This window comes from Paramormyrops kingsleyae, chromosome 10 (genome assembly GCF_048594095.1).
Source record: "Paramormyrops kingsleyae isolate MSU_618 chromosome 10, PKINGS_0.4, whole genome shotgun sequence".
NCBI lineage: Eukaryota > Metazoa > Chordata > Actinopteri > Osteoglossiformes > Mormyridae > Paramormyrops > Paramormyrops kingsleyae.
Window position 1 is genome coordinate 15,096,392 of NC_132806.1, and position 18,249 is coordinate 15,114,640.

Genomic DNA, 18,249 nt, shown 5'->3' on the forward strand with positions numbered 1-18,249 from the left:
ATGCAAAATACTGTTTAAATATCATTATAAACGTTAAGACTCATCTTGCAATTACCGAAGCACAGCTTTGGAAACATTTTCAAAATATGTAAATCATCTCGACTTGCAGAATTTAAGAATTTTCCATCGAGCACCATCCACCAGCAACTGGTCGCGACGACTGGCCTGTAGATTTCGTAGCATTAGATGTGTAGTATATCCTGCGTTGCATGTTTGCAACAACAAAAGAAAACAAACACACCAGAAGAGCCATAACACACGCTTGGTATGACGTAGCACAGACGTCAGTGGCCCCGCAGTCCTTGACTCTGCAGCACCTGTGACGTCGCTCTGATGCAGGAGTGCACTGCTCCGGAGCTGCCAGCTGAAGCTACAAAGGAGGGTGTTTGACAGATGCCCGGGGAGCTTATGAGACCTGGTTACTGGAGCACAGGAGCGGGGAGAACAGGCAGCAAGACTGGCCAGGGCAGGCGTAAGACGACAGTTTGCGGACACAAGCATCCATCTGACAAGCTGGTGAGTCAGCTGCCTTTTCGAGGTGTTTGAACGGTCCAGTGGTGGAAACCTGCCAGGGGAAGATTCAGTTGTACTTCAAAGTTAATATAAACCACACTGGAGGTCAACAAAAATATTGTTGGCAAGACATTGTGAAAAAAAAAAAAAGAAAAAAAAAAAAATATATATATATAGCATTCAACTAAGAGTTGTTGTATATCAAGATAAACCATGCAAATTTAGCTGAGCATATGTGACTTGTTCATTGGTACAGACATAAGTAACATTAACATTTTAGATCGACAATCTGTTAATGTCCCAAGTTAAGGGGTGAAATCCGGAATGGAAAACAATATTTATTTTAATTATTGATGTATTTATTAACAGATGCGTTTTTAACTTGAGTGCTGGTTCCGGCATATTGACACATAAAGAAATCGTGCAGGGTTGAAGAATTATTTTTTTTCCACGCAAACTTCTCGGTAATCCTGTGCACGGGACGCAGACCAGCACGTCTTTAGCAAACCATTTTCGGTTAACCTGGACCTGCAATAGGTGTTCCTGCTTGGTAGGCTACTGCTATCACAGATCCGTGGGGTATTTTACCATGGTAGCCAGGGCCCGGCCAAGGCATAAGCAAATGAAGAGGCTGCTTAGGGCCCAGCGGCCACCAGGGGGCCCCTCAACTAGGTTACTCAAACTTTGCTTAGGGTCCCAAATGGACTGGGCAGGCCTGGTGGTAGCTATACTGTATTAGACACTAAATAATCCTTCTTTGTTCCTTCTGTGTCCATAGTGCCCTGGATGTCACCTGTCTGGATCCCTGACTGAATTCTCCTGTGTGCAGAATGGGGTTAGCTTTGTGTAAATGGCTGAATAGTGGTCCTACCTGGAGTAGAGTTTCTTCGTCCTCCTCTTCATCCTCCTCCTCCCCGTTTCACCCTCTGGCTGTATCCATGGTGTCTCGTCTAGCAGTCCTGCTGGACACCCCCCCGGCCCCCGCAGCAGATCCCCGGTCCCTCTGGAGCCCCGGCCATCATTCCCCAAACTTCTGCCTGATACAGGGTGGAGTGGTGGCCCATCGTGTCCCCACCCAGCAGAGTACGGATGCGGTGCGGGCGGCCCTGGGGCAGGGGGTGGGGCTGCACGTGTGGGAGGTGAGCTGGGATCCGGCAGAAAGGGGGAGCCACGCCGTGGTGGGCGTGGCCACTCAGCAGTGCCCCCTACAGACATCAGGCTACAGGGTGCTGGTTGGAGGAGATAAGGAGTCCTGGGGGTGGGAGCTGGGTTCCAACCAACTCTGGCATGGCAACATGCCTCAGGGTCTCTACCCTGGAAGCAAAGAAGATGGAGGGGGAGAGCGCCCCCCAGTGGCCGTGCCAGGCAGCATCCTGATGGTTCTGGATGCTGATGCTGGGACCCTGGGCTTCGTGGTGGACGGTTGCTTCCTGGGTGTGGCCATGCGGGGCCTGCCACGAGGAGCCCCTCTGTTCCCCGCTGCCAGCAGCGTGTGGGGTCGATGTCATATCGGCCTGCGCTACGTGAACGGTGCCTCCCGTGAGTGCTTAAGGACGTCAGAAGGCGATAGCAGTGGGAAACAGCCTACATCACTGCTAGCTTTCATCAAAACACAATAATCACAATTACACAATAATCTCCAATGGCTGTACACTCCCTCAGAGAAACGGCCTTGCAGGCCACTCTAGATTAGATTGTCAGCTAGATTAACACAATATTTATAACATGTGCTTTTATGATTGAGTAGAGAGTGTGAGGCTTTGGGAGCGAGATTGATTAAGTAACTAAGTGGTTCCAGTCTAGCTGCCCCCAGCCTGTCTCCTAATCTTCCCACCCCCTCTCGTTCTCAGGGGAGCCTCCATCTCTGACATCACTGTGCCGCCTATCTGTTCGCCAAGCCTTGGGCAAAGACCAAGGGAAGCATGTGGATGACCTGCGGCTGGCCCCAGCTCTCCGGCGCCTTCTCTGACGTGATCTCCAGTTCACCTAGACCTGCTGTCCAATGAGAACACTTCCCACATCTTCCAATCAACAAGGGCTAAACACACAGACTTCCAATCCACCCAGACCTTCTCAGAGATCTCCACCTCATCCACAGCTCCTCACTCACAAGCTCCACTTCTGGCTTCTCATGTGGGCTTGCCTGGATGCAGTATGAGCAATGAGGCTAATCGCTGCTATGTATATTTGAATTCTTATATTTCGTTTCACAAATGTAAATATATGAGCTTATTTAAATATTAACCTATTTAAATATATTTAAATACTTAAGGATAAAGATTTTTAAGGTACGCTAAATCCTCAATTTAACCAACTAATGGGGGAAACCGTTGCTTGGAAGAATTGTATCAAACTAATAATAAACATTCTAAGTTTTGGAAAAGAATCACGATAAAGTGAAAGATTTATTTGAAAAATGGTATGTTATGTCCTTTTCTTAATACATAACTGTCATGTATGCACATATTTTTGAATAAAATATTTAAAACAATAGTTATGTAATGGAATACGGATAGCTGCTTTGTATAATCATCACCTCTTATAAATGCTTTCTTCCAAGACTGTTCTGTACCAAAGTGTAAACCAATGTCTTAAGCTGCTGTATTTAGAAAACATAAAAACTCTTAATTTAGTGTGCATCAATGTTACATGGCAGAGCTGAAGTACTGAGTATTACACATTTTAAAATACATTGTTTCATATCAGAAATGCAAATATCAGATATTTTCCCGTTTCTTCGCTGACGGCATATAAATTAAACTACAAAAGAAAGATGGAAAAATCAGAAGAAGGACATCGATCTATTCTGTTTATTTACACCAGCACAAATACAGCCAAAGAAAAAAAGTCTACATATGTACAATGCATATTTTATTCCTTTACAATATGATATTGTACGGTTCTATGATTGATGCATCATAAGTTATATATATATCTTATTTTGGTTGTGGTGTCATGGGATTGCATCCCATGTTTTTCCTTTTTTTGGTGGTGGGGGGGGGGGGGTAGTTCACTCCCACATTTGCCATCTGAGGTTTGATTAAATGCCAAGATGAGGAGGCACCATTGCTGGGAAATATGGCGACTTCGTCCGGTTATGGCTGAGGCCCCAAAACGCAAGTGGACGACGCCTGTCAGCACCAGAGGCTTCCCTCCCACTGCAGAATCAGCATTTAAATCCGAGGAAAATGTTTGTCTTCTACCAGCCTGACTGGCCCATTTCATGTATCCACCCCTTTCCTATTGGCTACTTCTGCGCAAATGTCAAATATTCCAGGATGCCGCAGGGTTTGCCTAGAAGGCGCAGGCTTTGGTCTCATCCAAACACTCACAGCTCCTTCACAGACAGATGGAGGAGCACCTTTCATCCTGAATTCCAGCTTGTGGAGGAACTTCAAACACCATGATCAGATTACAATCAAATAAATTCATAATGGGCGGGGGGGAGCGGGAGAAGACCACAGCTGCAGGTGTTCTGGTGAAGCCACTGAAGAGTCAAAGATCGATGGTTCGGCACGTCAGCGTCTAGCTCACTGAGTGGAGAGATACAGAGGAGCACCAGAAGCGAGGACACCCCCACGCTCTCAGGATCAGCTGCTACCTCCACCGTAATGCATCCTGGGTGATCCTGCTGGGCATTGCTGCCTGTAGGGTAGAAGCCACAGACATGATACATTGCTGTGATCCAGCATCACTGACGAGGGTCAAGCCCTGACCTACGTGCGCTATTCTGATGTCTCTGCTTTCATTCCTCATTCTGAAACAGAACCCCCCCCCCAAAAAAACACCACAAACTGCAACACATAGCCACCACACGCACATTCATCTCACCTCCACATGCATCCCAAACCAGATTCTTTCACTTTGTGCTTATGCACCCACTGGCCAATCAGAAATCTGATTTTAAAACAAACACTTTCTCTTCTATGACTTCAGCCTCCTCTGTCTTACCTGGACTGTTATTTTATCATTTTCTGCCGGTCGAGGAACCTCTGTCTGCGATCCTCGGGAATCTCGTCAAGACTGATTCCGTGATTGCTGGCCCTGAGCAGAGAAGGAGAGCGAGAAGAGGAGATGAGGGCAGAGGAGGAGAGGAGAACTGGGGGAGGTCAGGAGCGCTAGAGGGAAGGAGAGAGTAAGGGAAGTCTTCTGAGTCTGAGCTGGACATGCCTGTCATACAACTAGGGAAAGTAACAGAGAGGCACAGTGGCTGACAGGAAGGTCTACAGACAGACTGTTCCACCTCACAGAGACCAGCCAGATCTTACCCTGGGGTCAGGTCTGGAGGAATGGGCAGAGGTTTGTTGAATCCATCTCTACCCACCAACCAATATGTGTCCTCAATTCCTTTCCCCTGAAAATGGCGAGAGAGAGAGTGAGTTCTACTGATGAGCACACCTGACCAAGTGCTCTCGCTGTTACGTTGTGTGTATGTGTGTGTGTGTGTGTGTGTGCGAGCGGGTTTACCTATCCTTATGGGGACACAATGTCCCCATAACGTGATAAATAAACGGTTACCTGGTCCCCATAAGGAAAAACTCTATTTTATAAAAATCGGTGACTGCTATGAAAAAACTAAAAATGCAAAAACTCTTGTATTTTGGTAGGTTACTTATGGTTATGGTTAGGGCAGGGTAGGGCAGGGTAGGGGTTAAGGTTGTCATAGTTGGTGTTAGCATTTTTCCCATTGAAATGAATGAGCGGTCCCCATAAGGATATGTTTACCCTACATGTGCGTGTGTGTGTGTGTGTGGGGGGGGGGGGGGGGCTATGTATGCGTTACACCGTTGATGCCAAATATAACAAAATCATGTGACAAAAACCTGTCCCTCCCCACAAGAGGGAACTCACATTTATAAAAATCTGTGATTGGAAAGTGTGCCTCCCATCCAAGTGAGTGAGTTAGTGCAGTGCATGCTGGGAATGCGCCTACCTTCAGCTCTGTCTTGCCTCGTATGTCCAGTTTATAGCCCATATTCAGCTTCCTCAGAATATCAACGGTACTCTGGTTGGCATGTATCCTGTAAGCTGGAGTATATAACAGCAGCATTAAACACATGATAGCTGTGTTTATCTGTATGACAGTGTGGATATTTATTAACATTGCTGTGTGCCTTTCACTTAAGCTGTTGGTGTATGTGTGTCATTGTGCGACGGATATGGGCAATGGCCGTCATGTGCTTAGATCAAAAAAGGTATAGGTACTAAATGAGACAAAAAAATTGCAGTGCACTAAACACCCACTAGAGGGACAAGCTTTACCACATATTCCATTACCAGGTCAAAAGTAAGATAGTAATTAAACAAATCTTATCATTTAATTATATGGAAACAGTAAATATTGTGATCTTAAAAAAATGCAAATTAGTGTTAAAATAAGTAAACAAATTCACCATAAAATTGTCTCGTCACACTGAAAGTCATATGCTGTACAATGCAGCCAACCAAGAGCACCAGAGCAAAAACAGATTATGGTGCAGATTATGTTTTATCATGCCATTCATCTGCATGTGACCACAATTGTTCCAAAGCGCCACCTTGTGGCTGCATGCTGTTCAGTTTGTCTTTTCCACGCCTGTCCTTACTTCTGCTCCTTATACTGTCACTCGTCACTTCATCTGTGGCTGTAATGAGGCCTCAAGGCCACATGACCCTGACTGAGGGTTAGCTGTCGTTCTTTCATTTATTAAAAGGAATGCAATTAGAGAGGAAGGAAAGGAGATCGACTTCCTTTAATGAAGTGCTTTCCGTGACTTTGAACGGCGCACAACTGGCAAACTGAACACAGAGTCCTGAATGTTCCTGTTAATCCTGAGCATCCTCTTAAAGGATCAGGGAATCCAGCCCACTCCATAGATACCCTGTGACACACGTGCGCGGGGCGTGCACGCGTACACACACAGGTATTTATTTTAGTAATTTTTAATTTAAGAATGAAATATTTATTATTCACGATGCACTTCAAATTTCGTTGTACATTGTGCAATGACAATAAAGCTATTACAATTAAAATTTCACACACACACAAATACACATTTGAAATCATATGTTTGTGGGGACTGTCCATTCATTTCTATTGGAAAAACCCTTAGAACATAAGAAATTTACAAACAAGAGGAGGTCATTCTCAGTAATAATATCCCAACAATGACATCTTTCACCCCTATCCAGCCCTAACCTTAATCATGAATAAGAATAACCAAGCAAAATACAAGACTTTTTGCTCTTTTAGTGTTTTCACTGCAGTTACAGATGTTCATAAATTGAGTTTCCCCTTCTGGGGACTGCAAAAAATGAAAAATAACAGGTTTTTATCACGTTGTGGGGACATTTGGCCTATACATACCTCACATACAACGCATACACATGCGTGTGCACGCACACACACACACACACACACACACACACACACAAAGCTGTGCTGGTCACACGCCATATAAATATATGAATACAAGCATGCATTATTTATACTAAAACATTATTTAAGATGAGCAATTCAAATGTTGATGGTGTGATGGAGCAAGAGTACCACTGTTAGCAGTAATTTGACAGTAACACCAGTTCCTAAAAAACAGCACTTATGTTAACGCAGAAACGTATTATTTATATAATTATGTCAGAGATAAGGCACCTTATCAGTTATCTGACGCCTTGCCAGGGCCACGCTCAATACACTGTGATGATATGATGTTAATCCTACCTTGGGTATAATCTGACAATGCAGTGCTGTCATAGTTTGTGGGTCCACGTTAAGCTTTTTGGCCCCTCGACATCTTAGCATGTCACGTGGTGTTGCTGGATCTGTCTGCCAACATTCCCTCATCAGCACTTCAAAAAATCTCCTCACAAGCCAACCTGGTCCCATCCTAAACCCAGGTGTGACGGCCAAGCGAGTCTGGCACTAGAGCCAAGATCTAATGAGGCTTCTCCACTCCCACGGCTGCTAGCACTCAATTTCCGGTTTCAGTCTCGCGGAGGGCATGCTAGTTCCCTTGAATGGCAGACTAGAGTTTAACTCCTCTAGAAAATATCCAGTCATGCACAAGTTAAAAGCTGCTTTGGGTAAAAACAGGCAGCACTTCCAGGCTTCTCGCAAATCAGCAAAGGCAGCATTAAGGTAAGTGTCCTCCACACTTAGACGAAGTAAAGCTGGATTGCATACCCTCTTAATCGTGGGCCAACTGTGCAGCCTTTAATAAGTGATCCCTAAACCACTAATCGCCTTGATTGGCTGAACTTGCCGTGAGAGCAGGAGACTTCTTTCCGTACCCTTACTAATCCCATCCCTCCTGCCGGTGCTCTTGCATAGTCTGGGCAGCTGTGGTCACACATGGCAGGGAGTCCACTACAGAGTCAGTCCTCTGGGTCACTTCACTGAAGGTTGTACGGTACACGGCAAAGTCTCTGCGTTTGGATGAAGGTTAATCGGCGCTGGTAGCAAAACCACAAAAGCCGGATTTATAACAAGTACCAAAAAATTCAAGTGAAGGTGGAGTGGTGGCACTGAGGCTAGGGATCTGTGCCAGCAACTGGAAGGTTGTGGGTTCAAATCCCATGAATGCCTGGAGTGATTCTACTCCATTGGGCCCTTGAGCAAGGCCCATAACCTGCAATCGCTTCATCCTGGGTATGATGTTAATGTACATCCAACCCTGTAAGGAGGTCCTCCAACATACTGGGGAAAGCTTGGGGGTTGGTGGCATTATTGGCACTCTAACCACTGGGAAGAAAAACCTCACACTGGTCCATTCGGACTAGTGTGGTGCTGAGGTATCACCCGCCACATGGCTGCACTCAGGTTCTCATCCCTGAGGTGGTTTGTTATATGGTGGGTGTGGCAACGCACTGTAATCAGTGCCTGCTCCTTACACACTGTAATCAGTGCATGCTCCTTACACACTGTAATCAGTGCACGCTCCTTACCTGCTCTCTGCCTGACAGCATCAATGACCTTCCTTGATTTGTGGCTAAAATACAAATCTACAAAACCATAATTCTTCACAGCTCCCCTCTCCCCAGATGGCTGTAATTCCTGCAGATAGTGCACATCTAGCTCAGTGGTAGGTCTCCTGCTACCTCAAGTGGAAGTTAAAACACTGTATCTGGGCAGACATAGTTCCTTTGACAAACTAAGCCTCAATTGAATTCTTGGTGTGATGTAAGATTTTTTGGGTACCCCTGACAGTGCTGGGCCCAGTAAAACTCACAGTAGGTTAAAGGAAGTGGGTAAAGATCCAGGGGGTACCGTTCAGGAAATTTCCTCATCACCCATTCATGCACTGCTTGACAAGTTGCAATCCCAAACTTGGTGTGGAAATGACAATAAAGAATCTTGAATTTCCAGGTCTGTTTAAATATGTGCATCTTTCTCTGCTACTTAAAAAAACCTGTAAACCAAAATGGGTATAGGAATGGGAAAGACAATCCTAGCTCACAGAAACTGGGTGGCAACTTCTCTTATAAGTTCTCATTCTCTACAACACTTAACAGAGTGAAGACTCTGGTTTTTTAATACTGAGCAGGATGGAAATCAGCATTCATTGAGTGGAACCACTGATCCAGTTAGGTAATTAAGGGCTTACATGAAACAGAAAAACCATAAAGCATCACCAGAACCCCATGACCAAACATGTCAAATGTGTTTTTATGGATGATACAGATACATGCTTTACTGATGTTATTTAGTTCAAACGCTTCATGAATAAAGCATAAAACACCCGACATCCTTTGAATCAGAACATAAAATATTCCAGTTTCAGTTCAAACACCATGACCTTCATAATATCACCTTATCGTTATGCTCTACTGAAGCAGCAACTATGATCAGCAACTATGATCAGCAACTATGGGCAGCAATGGAGAGTTGGGACAGACGAGAAGGTCACAGATCTGTAAGCAATGATGGAGGTAGAGTACAGTTTGGAGTTGGTAACATTTCTCTGGTACTCACACAACCCTGTGGACTCCATTCGTGAGGCCGTGTTGACTGTATCTCCAAAGAGACAGTAGCGAGGCATTGTGAGGCCCACTACTCCTGCCACTACCGGACCTGCCAAGTGAGGAAGGGGACAAAAGAGGGGTAGGTGGGCCTGTGCACAGCAGAGTTTGTTCTCCTGAACATGAGTAGGCATGCTGAGCATACATGTGAGATATATAGCCAGCTCTTTGGTGAAGGTTTCCAACATTCGCTGAAAATAAGTAATCCTATAACTTACCATGACAACCATGAACGTGACATCACAGTTCACCTTTTATAGATCCGGCTATAGCTTGTGCACACTATCAGCTAAATTGACACCTGACAGTGTTTTTGGAATGAAGAATGTACTGGAGATATGTGCACAAGACCCCCTCACCTGAGTGCAGGCCGATACGGATCCTGACCTTGACATCAGGCATGTGCCTCATCTTAAAGGCCCCGATGCAGTGCAGGATGTCCAGGGACATGTTGGACACCTCAGCGGCGTGCCGGTTCCCATTGCGGTTGGGAACCCCTGATGACACCATGTATGCATCACCAATGGTCTCCACCTGAGGTGGGTCACACACGCAGGATAAATAACACGCAGTCACATACAGACTTATTCACACACGAATACAATAACAGACCTTATACACATCGTGCTCTCCAATGATGGCATCAAAGAGTGTGTAGAGGTCATTGAGTAGGTCCACCACCTCGATGGGCTCGCTCAGGGCCGAGATGGTGGTGAAGCCCACAATGTCGCTAAAGTACAATGTAGCCTCGTCAAAATGCTCTGGCTCCACCGGCTTGCCCACCTTCAGGGCCTGGGCCACTGACCTGGAGAAGGTTGTAGAAGCAGGCGTAGGCTATGTAGGCAAGAATACTGAATAACAAAAAAACACATCAGTGAGCAATTTTGTGCTGTAAGAAGTGGGGCTCACGGACCGGGGAAGCATCTGTGCCAACAGCTGGTCGGTCTTCTGCCGCTCCACCTCGAGCTCCTCCGTCCTTTCCCGGATCAGGTCTTCCAGGTTACTGGAGTATTGCTCCAACATTCTCAGCATAGAGTCAATGAGGTTTGTCTTCTTCCCTTTATTCACATTTCTGAACTGGGGGGGATTGTCAGTGATGAGTCTGAAGTTTGTGGATCACTATGTGAATTTGTGGTCTTCCTGGAGAAGTTCTTGCGCGTGTGTATCCATCTCACCTGATGGAAGATCTCCTCAAAGGTTGGCCTCTTCTCGGGATCCTCACTCCAGCACTGCTTCATTATCTGTAGGCAATCAATTGGGGCCTTCTCGATAGGGACTATGGGCCGGCACAGTGGTGGAGGGGACTTCAGCTTCTGGATGATCTCTGTCGTTGAGAAACGTGCAAGAACACAGGGTCAGAGGCATATACTGGGGCAAGGCTTCAGAAGAACTGACCCAAGGTAAAAGGTGCCCCACACCTTATAAAAAGCATGCCAGAATCACCCTTGCTCAGGGGCCAGTCAGAGACCTACCCCCACTATCTATTCCTCAGAACTAAGAAGACATTGTGGTCTCACCGTCTGAGGGCATGTCCAGCATGCAGAAGGGGGTGTTGCGGGTAACAACCTCCTGGAGGATGATGGAAAAGCTGTAGACATCGCCCTGGTAGGTGCCCTTCTTTTCCAGGGCGGGGTTCCTCAGAAGTTCTGGAGCAGTCCAAAGATAATCTGTGAACAGGCGAAAACTAAATTCAGTTACATGAAAAATGGGAAACATGGAAGGGAAAACACTGTTAAAGAAATTAAATTGTGAAGAAATAGTGACCAAATCCCATGACAGATGCTCTACCTTGAAATATTCTGCATAATGAATAAGCTATTATTACTGAGAACATATTATTAGTATAATGCACTTTGATTCAAAGCAAATTCTGTTGATAAGCAAATAAACATGGAAAGAAATGGGTCATAAGAAGATCAACATACTAAGTGGGGTAAGTGATGTGAGAACCTCTCACCCTCCCCTGGGCTTCAGACCCACTCTCACCCTCAGCGTTCTGGGACTCTATGCTGATATTCTGACAGTCCATGATGCTGTTGTAGCCATACTCAGAGACCTTCAGAACGAACCTCCCATCCACCACACAGTTACGAGACTTGAGACGGCCATGTATGATGTTGTGGTTGTGAAGGTACTTCATCCCCTAAAGGATGGTGGACAAAGAGGTGTGAGATATTAGACTGTGGATAATCAAGGTACTTTAAACATAGACATAAACACATATATAACACTATATCCCATTGTTGTATTCAGTATAGGATCATGTTCCATCTGTCTGACCCGAATGAGATCCATGATAAGGGACGACTTGAACATCCAGTCCAGACGCATGTCTCCGTTGTTGATGAGATCCTGTAGACTTCCCCTTGGACAGAACTCCATCATGATACCAAAGATGTTACAGTCCAGAAAAAGACCAAGGTACAGGTTCAAATTCTCTTGCCTCATGTCCCTTAGCTGTTTAGGGAGAAGAAGTCAAGAAGCAGGATCATGTCGCATTCAATTAAGTGCACACTTTAGGAAGTTTACACTAGATGAAGTGTACACTTTAGGAATTTTACACTAGATGAAGTGCAAACTTTAGGAAGTTTACACTAGATGAAGTGTACACTTTAGGAACTTTAGACTAGACGAAGGGTACACTTTAGGAATTTCACACTAGACAAAGTGCATACTTTAGGAAGTTTACACTAGATGAAGTGTACACTTTAGGAATTTTACACTAGATGAAGTGTACACTTTAGGAATTTTACACTAGATGAAGTGCACACTTTAGGAAGTTTTTATTTGATGAAGGGCATACTTTAGGAATTTTACACTAGATGAAGTGCACACTTTAGGAAGTTTTTATTTGATGAAGGGCATACTTTAGGAATTTCACACTAGATGAATTGCACACTTTAGGAAGTTTATACTAGATGAAGTGTACACTTTAAGAATTTTACACTAGATGAAGTGCACACTTTAGGAAGTTTACACTAGATGAAGTGCACACGTTAGGAAGTTTACATTAGATGAAGGGCATACTTGTGAATGTCACTTTAGGAAGTGACCATTTATCCTCTCAGGTGCCCTTGGTATAACCAGACCACAAAGCCTAGTCCTGGGAACTTTTAATCCAGGATAATGGTTCTATCTGTATGTTCAGAATGTCTTTAAAGACAAAGGGTCAAGTTTTACATTGTGGTCTCAAATGGCCACGTATCTTGCAGCTTTCTGCTACTCCCTACCCCTTCTTTCCCAGCCACCGACCTCACCTTGCTGAAAATGGCTTTGGTGCTTTTATTAATCTCTGTCACCTGGTCTCCAACAAACCACTTTTTCAGCCAGACCCAATCGCCCTGGGGGATGACAATAGGAGTTATGCACTCTGCAGAACACCAGGACCAAACATGAGTTTTCCATCTTAGGCTCTGCATAGGTAAGATATGAAAGCAGGAGCTGACTGGAAAACAGAGTCATTATGACTCTCAATCGCACGGGCCACTGATTTTCTTTTTGATTAACCGCAAATCAAGGAAGCAGCTGGAGTCTCCTTTTGGCTCAATTTTAGCATGTTCAGTCACTTTGCGAACCAGCCAATCACGCGTACATGTGTGGGGGGAGGGGCTGGGAATGAGCGATAATCACCTCAAAGATGGCAATGTTGGAGCTGTCAGGAGAAGTGTAGATGTAACTCTGCCCAGATATCAATTGGCTGGATGTCTTCACATACAAGATACTCTTTATGATGTTTCCTTCATTCAGCTTCTAGATGAGGAGAGAAGGAGAGAGAGTGAAAAACAAAAATCTGGACTTACTTCAGCCCACACTGAGCTGTTCTGGTGTGTTTTGATTCAGAGTACTTTATTTACTGCAGTAGCAGTAGCAATTCACATAAATGACAAAAACACGTTTTATGCCCTAGAGTGAGATGTGAGATGGTTGAGGGGCATAAAGTGTGTAAGGAACTCCAGTGTCCATAATTTAACACACCTGATACAGATAACCAGGCCCTTCAGTTATATCTCACTATTAGAGTCAGCTATGTTGAAGTTAAGCTGGTTCTCATACTGAGATATATCTGCGGGGCCTGATTATCTGTATCAGGTGTGTTGTATCAGGTGTGTTACATCAGGGCTGCACCTAAGCTCTGCAGGGTGGTCGCCCTACAGGAGCAGGACTGGGCAGCCCTGCAATAGTGGGTTGTTAGGGACTTAGCCTGCTAAGTTAACCTTCGTTTGGTAGGCTGCAGCCAAATGGTTTTAGAATTTGCCGTTTTCTGTGATCTTTATTATTATTTTTTTGATGAATCCATTCTATGTTTCTTATTACTTAATATTGCTGATTTATTTAAAAATATATGTACTTGTATTTCTTTATACCCCAGGTGTATTGGCAGCTTATTTCATGCATAGCACAATATCTAAAACTTTTAGATATTTTACATTGGTAAGGTACGCTACAGGACCAGCTTTGCACTCACCACTAGATTAGTGCACATTTTACACTGTGCACAGTTACATTCTGGGAGATAACACTTGTGCACTAGCCCCAAGGCAAGTGTTGTATTTCCACAGTGGAGGCACCGCGCAGGTATATTTAGAATTTTTTTTTACTATTCTCACTTTTCGAATTGTTATTTTATGGTGTTAGGAAGTTTAGCCAGCTCACCATTCAACTGCTAGTCAGGCTTCCTCATCATACGTTACAGTACTGGGAACCACAACTCACTCAGTCTTCATGTAATCCAACAAAAGACTTTTGTTAAATTTCAAAACTCACTGAGTCTAAAGAAATTTTATAGAAAACATTGGACAGTGGATTGAATGAGTTTTGGAAATTTGTTATTCATATAGTACATGACATATACGTGAACATTAACACTGAAACTGACAGACATACACACACACCCACACACAAGTTTGTAATTATATCTTTGTGGGACTCTCCATTCATTTCTATGGGTTAACTCCATAGAAATCCATACATGACGACCGTAACCCCTACCCAGCCCTAACCTTAACCATAAGTATCCAGACCAAATGCAAGACTTTTGGCATTTTCAATTTTTTGATTGTATTCGAAGATCTTTCTGGGGACCTGAAAAACTGTCCCCACAACATCAAAATCACAGGTTTTTATTACATTGTGGGGAACATTTGGTCCCCACAATGTAATATAAACATAATCCACACACACACACAGAGGTGCAGTAGGGACATGGATACCCTGGCAGATTTGGGTGAGGAGGCCAGCATCTCTAGCTATGCCCCTGCACACGCACTTGATGCAGATGATGCACATGATCATACTGACCCTTCGGCTGAACTGTGTGTTGATGAACACCAGATCTTCTAGTGTCAGCACCAGTTTGGTGCCACCTTCATCTTCATCTTCATCTTCTCCAAATATTGAACAGAGTTTCCGAATCTTTTCCCTGGACAGACAGTCACATGACCAGGTAGATGGACAAGCAGAGCGATGAACGGTTATGTACAAATCGAAAGACATGTGGAGGTGGTCAGTGAGTGGCAATGTACAAGGTACATGGTATCTAGGTTTAATTACGCACACTGGACCAAAGTAAAAAGGCTACATGCAACGTGGTGTGTAGATTTCATTATACACCCTTGACTGCACTAAAAAGGCTACATGCTAAATTGCTGGCCCACCTGAAAAACAGTCCAGCTCCCACCAAAAAGGTCACCAAGATGAAAATGAGCAAAAGGGAAGCTCCATCAATGCCTGTTGGGGAAAGTGGTTCATTAACAAGCCAACCTGAGAACCAATGTGTATGTGCTGCTCCACATGGACCTGTGAACACCATCCTGCCCAAAGTCATGGAGCAAGTTCTAGCATGACAAACTGGATTTCTTGCATATAAATCATTATAGGTTTTCTTCTCATTTCCAGGAGAAATGATGTTGTTGTTGGAAGAAGTAGAGATTTGAGGTCCAGAGAGTACAAATCCAGACCAAGATTTTGTTTCAACCAACCAGTTGAGCATAAACAGTCACAGAGTACTGAACTGGTTGGTTGAAATAAAATCTTGGTCTGGATTTGTTCTCTCTGGACCTCAAATCTCCACCTCTGGTTGTTGGTGATGCTGTGCTGAAATTCTTTACTGAAGCAGTAGTTCCCCTAATGGAGAGGGCAATCTCCATCCTGCTGTAGATCTGTGGAGCAACTCACCCTAGAGTTACTCAGTAGAAGGCTCTGCTGTCGTCCCATGTTATGTTCTACAACATTGGATGTTTAAAATCTATTTTCCCTGCTCCTAGGTGTTGACGATAGGATAACGTCCATAGGTTCACGCATGCAACACGGAAAACTCCTGTGGTCGTCTCACCCCCTCTGCAGGTGATGTATGGACTGAACCAGCAAGTGGAGTCGCTGCTGGGAGATCCTCCTGGGAAGTGGATGGCACGTCCGAGGTACTTGAGGCCACCGATATCGGCGTGGGTGTGTGGAGCCTCGAGCACATGGGTCACGTGAAACGCTGGGCCCAGTCCATCAGTGTCCAGCACCACGTACCGGGCCTCCAGCCCGTTTCTGCCTGCTGACAGAGGCTGATTAAAGCCAGAGAACTTGAAACCACCCTTGGTACGAGCTAGAGCCTCCCCTGACACCCGGCGGCTCTTCCCCATTCGTGCCTGCTCCACACACGTGGCCAGGAAGTACACGGCATTGTAAATAGTTCCAAAGAATGGTGACACCTACAGGAAAGGAGGACAAGAAAAATGCCAGGATTCAACAAGATAGTTTCACTGTCTTACATCACATCTCAGCAGTTTTCATGGGATATTTAGATCAAATCTTTAAGTTAATTTAGTTTAACTTCTCAGTCAGATTTGCTTGTTCTCACAGACACTTCTCTGAATTGAGATAATGCTCCCCAATGTTACCATGTTAACTGCAAACTGCTGTTTTTAATAAGATCATTGCAGGAACCAGGAAAGTTTTCCTCTTAGGATCCCTGCAGGTACAGGTTTGCTGAACCCCCATACAGTGCACCTATGGCAGATGGGTGTGAAGTGACATGCTCATGATCACATGACCACATGGCTTGGGTCACACACTTGCCTGCTCAGCCGGGGTGCTGGAGTGGAGCTCGTGGCTCTCCTGAACATCTCTGAAGGCCTCATAAAAGCTGCGCTCCCCTGAGTCCATGGTGACCGTGAGCACAGCGTCATAGGCTCTCCGCAGATTGGTGTCATTGACCAGGGCTGGGTAGCCCACGCCCTTGTAGGGCAGGGCGTACAGCAGCGTGTCATAAGGGATGAAGACATAGCCCCCATCCGCCATGCGCATGTCTAGGGCCGTGTTCAGCAGGTCCCTTTGAACCTCTCCACCAATCAGCACCGAGTGCATGCACATAATGACCACTGAGGAGAGAGGGGTGGGGCATGTCTTTTTTTTTTTTAACCTTGCCAAAGACTTTTAGTAGTATCTACTATTCTTCAGATTGTTAACTCAAAGGGGAAAAAGTTCTATGGATTTTTATGGGAGAACCCTTGATGTTATGGATGCATCAATCACCTAAATGTAGACCGGTCACCCAACACCTATCTTAGCATTCTGGGTTCATGGTTTACAAATTCAAGAGTGCAAGCTAATTTCTAACTGTACATTTTGGGGGGTGAAAAACCATAATGATGTTGATCTGTTAAAAGCAATATGCATTAAAACTTCCTTCTGAATAACAAAATGGAGAAGAGAAGATATAAGAATTGCCTTTGATGATCATTCTGAGCACACCTACCTCTGACTTGATCCAGATCTTTGATGGTTCTCAGCGCCTTACGGGGACCATGCTCTCCTGTCTCCATGGAGACCACGGCTGAGACTGGAAGCCCGAGGGCTCGCAGCGAAGAGGCCAGCTCCTCCCCAGTAGCCTCCCACAGGTCATCCCCTGAGGTCACGATGGCCACGTGAGCCCAGCGGAAGAAGCGCAGCACGGAGAACAGAACGCGCGCCGACAGAGGCAGAGGTCGCAGAAAGGTGGGGTACTTGTCCTTATCCATGATCGGGTCCAGACACGACCATGACAAGATGGCGGTGTTCCAGTTCTTGGCTAGCAGGGCAGCAGACGTACAGTAGCCCGGGTTGGCAGGGCCCAGGATGGCTGAGGCGTACCCCTCCAGCTCGGCAAAGCGGGCCAGAGCCTGTGACGTTTGGCAGTCCTCATTGACTAAGGTGTAGTCATACCAGTAGCCCTTATTCAGTTGGGGGTCCTTGTTGATGCGGCTGGTGGCCAAACGAGCCGCCTGTTCAGGTAGAGCTTTGGAATACAGAGGATCGCATGTCCAAGGCCCTACAATGGCCACCTTGTAAGTGGCAGTCCAGGCAGGGTAGGGCAATAAGGCTACAGCCAGCAGGGGGAGCCACACCCAGAAACCCCACCCTCTGTGAGAGTGCTGCACCAATGGCATGCTGATGGCCCCCAAGACGACTCCCCAACTTGGTCCTGACTGACACACATCCCACACCCTGGTCTTGGAAGGTGGCCCATACCACCGTGGGTGATGGGAGAGGATGCAGTACCAGCAGGATCCTGAGTGGGGCGCCATGGTTCAGCTGTGGAACACTGCACTAGGGGTGAGGCACGGGGTTGCTCTGGGAACAGGTGCTGTGTGGGAGCAATTCGCTACTCTCCCTTGTGCCCCCAGGACAAACTAAAGCATCTCAGGTCTGGACATTCCATCTCCGTGCTCAAATCCATGTGTGAAATGAGGACCTTAAGATGGAGAGAGGTTG

The 18,249-nt window shown here is 45.6% G+C and overlaps 2 protein-coding genes across 2 annotated transcripts; one reads left to right on the forward strand and one right to left on the reverse strand.

Annotated features, from left to right (window-relative positions):
- The first annotated feature begins 1,343 nt into the window (after nt 1-1,343).
- LOC111835017 (SPRY domain-containing SOCS box protein 4) lies at nt 1,344-2,482 on the forward strand. The gene is made up of 2 exons (XM_023794902.2): nt 1,344-2,052; nt 2,364-2,482. The coding sequence occupies exons 1-2, from the start codon at nt 1,344-1,346 to the stop codon at nt 2,480-2,482; spliced, it is 828 nt and encodes a 275-aa protein (XP_023650670.2).
- A 1,990-nt stretch (nt 2,483-4,472) lies between these two features.
- LOC111835016 (retinal guanylyl cyclase 2-like) lies at nt 4,473-18,062 on the reverse strand. Its single transcript, XM_023794901.2, has 18 exons — nt 17,255-18,062; nt 16,576-16,877; nt 15,842-16,208; nt 15,165-15,237; nt 14,809-14,929; nt 13,141-13,260; nt 12,768-12,851; nt 11,791-11,967; nt 11,497-11,653; nt 11,028-11,177; nt 10,686-10,834; nt 10,424-10,587; nt 10,123-10,315; nt 9,870-10,044; nt 9,464-9,562; nt 5,447-5,541; nt 4,782-4,867; nt 4,473-4,557 (listed from the first exon to the last, which is right to left on the reverse strand). Exons 1-18 carry the CDS (start codon nt 18,060-18,062, stop codon nt 4,473-4,475), a joined length of 3,405 nt encoding a protein of 1,134 aa, XP_023650669.1.
- Nucleotides 18,063-18,249: the final 187 nt, after the last annotated feature.

What these genes read in the sequence shown, in the direction of transcription:
- LOC111835017 (XM_023794902.2), top strand. Translation starts at nt 1,344, where the DNA reads ATGGGGTTAGCTTTGTGTAAATGGCTGAATAGTGGTCCTACCTGGAGT. An exon ending in CTACGTGAACGGTGCCTCCC is followed by an intron (nt 2,053 to 2,363) that starts GTGAGTGCTTAA and finishes TCTCGTTCTCAG; the next exon opens with GGGAGCCTCCATCTCTGACA.
- LOC111835016 (XM_023794901.2), bottom strand. Translation starts at nt 18,062, where the DNA reads ATGGCGCCCCACTCAGGATCCTGCTGGTACTGCATCCTCTCCCATCAC. An exon ending in TTATCATGGATCTCATTCGG is followed by an intron (nt 11,654 to 11,790) that starts GTCAGACAGATG and finishes ACCATCCTTTAG; the next exon opens with GGGATGAAGTACCTTCACAA. An exon ending in AGAGTCCCAGAACGCTGAGG is followed by an intron (nt 11,178 to 11,496) that starts GTGAGAGTGGGT and finishes GCCTGTTCACAG; the next exon opens with ATTATCTTTGGACTGCTCCA.